Consider the following 5,822-nt stretch of genomic DNA (forward strand, 5'->3'; position numbering starts at 1 on the left):
CATTGCGTTCGTCATCAGTCCACTTGCTCTGGAAGGCTCCAGAAGGCGTCAGTACTGAGTTTACGTCGTAAACACTGTTTTCACGTCGTGAACTCTGACACAATGTTGGGGTTCGCGCCCCGAGCTTCAGAAATTCATAACTTTCGCATACGAGCTCCGTTTTCGAGGTTCTTTTTTTCCACACGTAGGTAAAAACAAGATCTACAACGTTCGTTTAGACTCCATCGGCTAATTTTGACTTTATTTATTATATTATTTTTAGTAGGCCGAAACAGGAAAACTCCGTTAGAAAATCATAACTCCTTCGTCTGACGTCCGTTTTCATCTGTCTTTCCGTCGTTGCACTACTATTGATGAGATCTTCAATTCTCATTTAGAAAGTTTTGACTAAATATCGCTCGATCTCATATTCGAACTTCGGGTTGTCTACTGCTAAGCTGAAAATTCGAAAAATCATAACTTCCTCGTACGAAGTCAGATTTGGGCATTAATTTTATGCACGCTCGTGGTTTAATGTTTACTACGACTTTCGTTTAGATCACTAAGGCTAACTATCGATCTATCATAAATTCACTATGGTGCTCTGCCTCTCGATTTTTTTGTCCTGATTTGGCCACGACGTGGTGGTCCACTGAGTTGACTTTGTCAAACTTAGGTAGAATTAAATTTTTGGCTAAGAAATGGTCTCGGTTTGGCATTAGGTAGTCTGGGTTAGCTGTTTTGTCGTTGAAATAGTTGTTAAGCTTCTGTTGAGTAGCTCAGATGAATCTTCTCACTGTACTATATAGGCTATTAGATTGTCTTTGTACCTTCAGCATGAAAGACAATGGAATATACTATATAGGTTGTTAGACTGTCTTTATACCTTTAGCATGAAAGATCATGGGATAACCATGACACTTATATGAAAGATCATGAAAGGATCATGGCCTATGCATAAAAGACTATGAAAGAACCATAGCACATGTATGGATAACCATGAGAGAGAGAGAGAGTCAAGTTTGTTTGTCAGTTTGCCTGACCATGCTATAGGACGCGTGTTTTCATGCCATATAGGCTCCACATATGCATTGCTTAAGAACATGAATTATATAATCCAAATATTCTTTTTTCAAATTGTATTTAAAAGTCAAACTTTAACATAATAACTGAAGTCAAATCAACAGATACCGATGAATCTACAACATGAATACATCTAGTCTATTTCACAAATCACAATGATACAAGTATATTGTATAATTAGCTTATAAATACAGAACCCAACAAAAAACAAAGAAACCCACCTTTTAACTACCAAATTTATTAAAAACTTTACACATTGTTCCATGCAGTCTTACTTGTACATATTTGGTCTGATATAATCACCATATAATGAACGGGCTTGAAAAGTCGGGCCAATTTCCAATCGCGAATCACGGGCAGCCTGACCAAAACCCACATCCAATCTTGGGTCACGGGCACCCACATCAAATCTTGGATCACGGGGAGACAGGCCCAAACCCAAATTTGATCTTGGATCATTGACAGACAGGCCCAAACCCACATCCAATCTTGGATCACGGGCAGACAGGCCAAAACCCACATCCAATCTTGGGTCACGGGCAGACGGGCCAAAACCCACATCCAATCTTGGGTCACGGGCAGGCGGGCCCACACCAAATCTTGGGTCAAGGGCAGGCGAACCAGTTTCTTGGTAAGGGAAGGTGGGGACCATGCGAAATCGATCATCAAGAGAAGTAGATGAACTAGAAAGGGATTCTGTAACAAATTGACCAAATTGACCTCCAGAAGGCCCAGTGTGTTGTTGACTAGTCAAACTTAATCTAGAATCATAAGTTAAGAAGTTATTATTATTATTATTATTATTGTTAACTCCAGCTCCATATTCATAATCAATTGGTAACCTGAAAAGCCCAACAGAGCTGAAAGGAACAGGGAATTTCTCCATGGATCTGTAAGCGGGAACAGAGGGACCATTTTGTAACAATGGAACTTTTTCAAGGGATCTAAGTGATAATTTAGCCTGTTGAAGTGCCTCAAGAACAGATCCCAATTCACCCGGATTTTCATGAGTTCCAACGTTAGTTTCATATGACTTATTACCTGAAGTTTCTTCACCTTTATCCAACAAGCTACTGTTTTGAGAAGATGACACGTGTCCTGGGATAAACTGTGTAGGTTGTGGATGGTTTTTAATTTGATTATCTGACACATTGACATTATTGTCCACGTCACTGTTCTTTGGGTCTTCAGTCTCGATCCTGATGTTGGGTTCTTCACTTAATTTGGCATCAATTTCTTCACTTCCACTTCCAGGGGTAGTTTTGTCATTACAGCAAGGTGATGGTATGACCGGAGGAGCTGCACCCTTAATTTCGTCTCTTTCCTCTGTTACATCTGAGTGGGTCCCAGGGTCACACCAGTCCTGAACATATTCAAGAATATTAAATAATTCTGTCATTAAAAAAAAATAATAAATTAAATCAAATAAAAAATAAAAAAAAGTAAAGAAATAAGATGACATACATTTTCTCTAAACTTATCCTCCCATTCTCTTTGTGCCTTTTCCTCTGCTTCATATCGCGCGATAAATTGAGCTTGACGTTCCAACGCCCTTTCCATGTCTTTTTCACTTCCATCATTTTTTTGTGCCACGTCATCATTTTGTGCCACGTCATCATTTGGTGACCTATGTTCTCTGTGTCTGATCTGGCGACATGATTTACCAAGGCGTCTTGGTGAAGAACCGGTGGATGTAAAGCTATTACTACGTCTTCTTCTAGAAGCTTCGGAGTATTTCTTTTCAAGAAAACGTGAGGAGGAATTTTTACTGCTTTTCCAGGATAAGCTTCTAGAAGATTCAACCTCGGAGCTTGAGAATTCACTTTCCTGGGGTTTCGATTTCACATGTTGTAGTTTTGTTGATGTTTCTGTTTCAGCATGCTGACTGGATATTTCGTCTTGATCTGAGCTTGAATTGAATTGTTCAGAAAGATCGTTTCTTCCATGGTTTTCTAAAATCAGAAGAACATCTACTGTTGCTTTTTCTGCTTTTTTTCTTTGAAGGGATACGTATTTCAGCTGCTTTTCTAACTCTGATACCTGATGCAAAACAATTTATAAGATTTTGAAAAATAAGAAAAAAGAAAATAAAATTTGTTTATACCCTTTTTGACAATTCGTAAGCTCGTTGTCTTGCTGTTCTTGAGACGGATCTTTCTGCTAGCAATCGTGCACGAAGAAAATCGATTGTTTTGACGGTTTTGTCCTCCATGGTGTTTTTGTTCCTGATAGATTGAATTTAAAATGGTTCATGGAAAAGAAAATATATTCATTTTCCACAAATGAATATAGACATTATTTGATGATTGTTAATGGAGAAATATATCATCATAGCACTAACTCATTTCCAAGAAAGGACTTGTGAGTCAAAGTGAGTACTTTTCCAATTCCAAGATTTACATAATTTGACATTTCAGGAACAAAATGATATTTATAAAGTTTTTATTTTGAATAAAAACTAACAGTGAAATATTTATGTGATATAAATATGTCACAGATTATTTAAAAAGAACATCAACTTTGAATATGTAAGACATAGAAGTCAAGATTGAATAAGTCAATAAAAGCTCGACTCATTTATAACCCCACCAACCAAAATGCAAAAAACATCATAACCTGATTTTAATAAGAAAATATATATACTACTATTATAATTAATCAACACATAGTTAGAACTAAATAATGTCATGAATATATGTATGTTTTTAGGAGACACTTCAATTCCAAGGTTAAATTGGTAAAATCTACAAGATTGTATAAAGATAGAAAGGGTCAAACATTGGAAAGTCACCCACAGTATTAGTGGATCTCATTATTGCACAGGCTTTTGTGTGGTTTAAATTCAGGGGTAATTTGGGAAAAAGCTGGACAGAATGGAGTTTTCACCTTAGCTTCTTGCTAATGGTGGTTTTTTATATATGAATGCTTTGCTGTTTCAAAAAAAAAGTATTAGTGGATCAATCTAACCTCATCAGGCCCAGTTTAGTCCATATTAAAAAATTACCCATTTTGCCCCCTCCAGTAATTATCACTATATATTATAATGGAGGAAGCATTACTGATCTCATTGACTTTTAATGTTTACACCTAAAAATATAAGTCCTCCCATCTGACTTTTGAAGGTCAATCAAACTACTTTTCAATTTTATTGTTGATCTGAATGAACTTAGGTATTGAAGAAAATTTGAAAAAAAATACTTCATGTACAAAAAATAGGTATTTAATGTATAAGCATTCGTGTTTACTTTCAATATAGAGCTTACTAGGTTTAAATTTTGAATCTCAAAGGAGTAGAGAGGTAATTGTGCACAACTTCTTTCACCATAATTACTACTAATTATGTATTAGTAATTAGACTATTTACACTATTATTCAAATTGTACAAACACTTTAAAGATGTGTATGTTATGAACCTTATTCAGAACGTAAATGAGGAATTAGCAACCACTTAGATGGAAATCGTTGTCTTTATCAACCATATAGAAGCAGAATCTCCTTTAAACATAAAAAGAAGCTATAAATGCAATGAACAGAAAACATAAACCCCATAGAACTATTGGAGCAAATCAAGAGGTGTAGAATTATCGCCAGAAACTTAACTATGAAGCAAATTCTTCTGAAATCTGAACATATCAAATTAACCTTTTTAGCTACAGATCAAGATGTTTAAAGAGACGCCAAACCATACTCAGTTGTTAGCTGCATTTTAAATTGTCTCATTCTAGAACATAAGCTGAGAAGATACAAAAGTTACAGACTGATATAAGCACACAAACACACACAAATCTAAGATTTATATATACAGAGTTACAGATTACATATTGATCAAGACGTTTACTGATGCAATTCTCTTTTTCTGATTTATTCTAGACCCCACACGAAAGAGAACCCAATATTGATATAAACACACAAACACACACAAATCAAGTATCATCACAGTTACAGATTGATATAAACACACAAACAAACAGAAATCAAATATCATCGCAGCTACCCGATGTCATATAAACACACAAACACATAGTCTAAGTGACATAGGGACACGAAGAAAGAGGGGCAGCTTTTTACCTAAATGGTAGCTGGCAGCTACAATTGGGCTTCGGCTTCCCGTCGGTTTTTGAATGAAGGTGGGATAGTGGACTGACTTGCGGCTGAGAAGAAGTTGGAGCCTCGGAGGTGAGGTTGATGACGCCGACGACTCGACGAGAGAAAATGAAATCGGTGGTCAAGACGACCTAATTTGGTGTTTCCCCTTTCCCCTCCCGACTTGATAATGAAAAGTAACTACTCTGTTTACATCACTACGACATTGACAGGGTGTTTGTGAGTAAGCAAAAATGTTTATCTACTTACCTGATTGTAAAATGAGTTTATTTAAAAAAATAAATAAATAATATTGGAATAAATAATGACAAAAGTCAATTAGTAAGACCACTTGGAATGGGCAACGGAAGATACCGTCATTCGGCAGTGTACATCAAATAACGTTGGTATAACACGCTAAATACCACGCCACCTAGTCGTTATTAGGTGTTATGGTACAGGGTGTTTTCATGGTAACGGGAATAAATACGCATCAATTTTTTTGCAACGGTCGTAAAATGGACTGATGATTGAACGGTCAGAATGTAAAAATAAAAAAAAATATATTAAAAAAAATTATTTTTTTTTTCAATTTTCACTCGGCATATATATATACATTTTAACTTCAAATTTCACTCATCATTTTCCACTTTAAATTTTTACACACCCTCAACTCA

The 5,822-nt window shown here is 35.9% G+C and overlaps 1 protein-coding gene across 2 annotated transcripts; it reads right to left on the bottom strand.

The window, feature by feature from the left end:
• Nucleotides 1-1,167: 1,167 nt before the first annotated feature.
• Nucleotides 1,168-5,376, bottom strand: LOC145000532 (transcriptional regulator ATRX). Of its 2 annotated transcripts, XM_078959771.1 has the most exons (5): nucleotides 5,131-5,376; nucleotides 3,167-3,287; nucleotides 2,527-3,102; nucleotides 1,905-2,425; nucleotides 1,168-1,823 (listed from the first exon to the last, which is right to left on the bottom strand). In XM_078959771.1, the coding sequence occupies exons 2-5, from the start codon at nucleotides 3,272-3,274 to the stop codon at nucleotides 1,334-1,336; spliced, it is 1,695 nt and encodes a 564-aa protein (XP_078815897.1). In that variant the 5' UTR covers nucleotides 3,275-3,287; nucleotides 5,131-5,376; the 3' UTR covers nucleotides 1,168-1,333. The 2 variants fall into 2 exon arrangements, with proteins under 2 accessions (XP_078815897.1, XP_078815896.1); XM_078959770.1 differs by having other exon boundaries at nucleotides 1,168-2,425.
• Nucleotides 5,377-5,822: the final 446 nt, after the last annotated feature.

The sequence above is a fragment of the Lactuca saligna genome, chromosome 6, assembly GCF_052625555.1.
Source record: "Lactuca saligna cultivar CGN05327 chromosome 6, ASM5262555v1, whole genome shotgun sequence".
Taxonomy (NCBI): domain Eukaryota; kingdom Viridiplantae; phylum Streptophyta; class Magnoliopsida; order Asterales; family Asteraceae; genus Lactuca; species Lactuca saligna.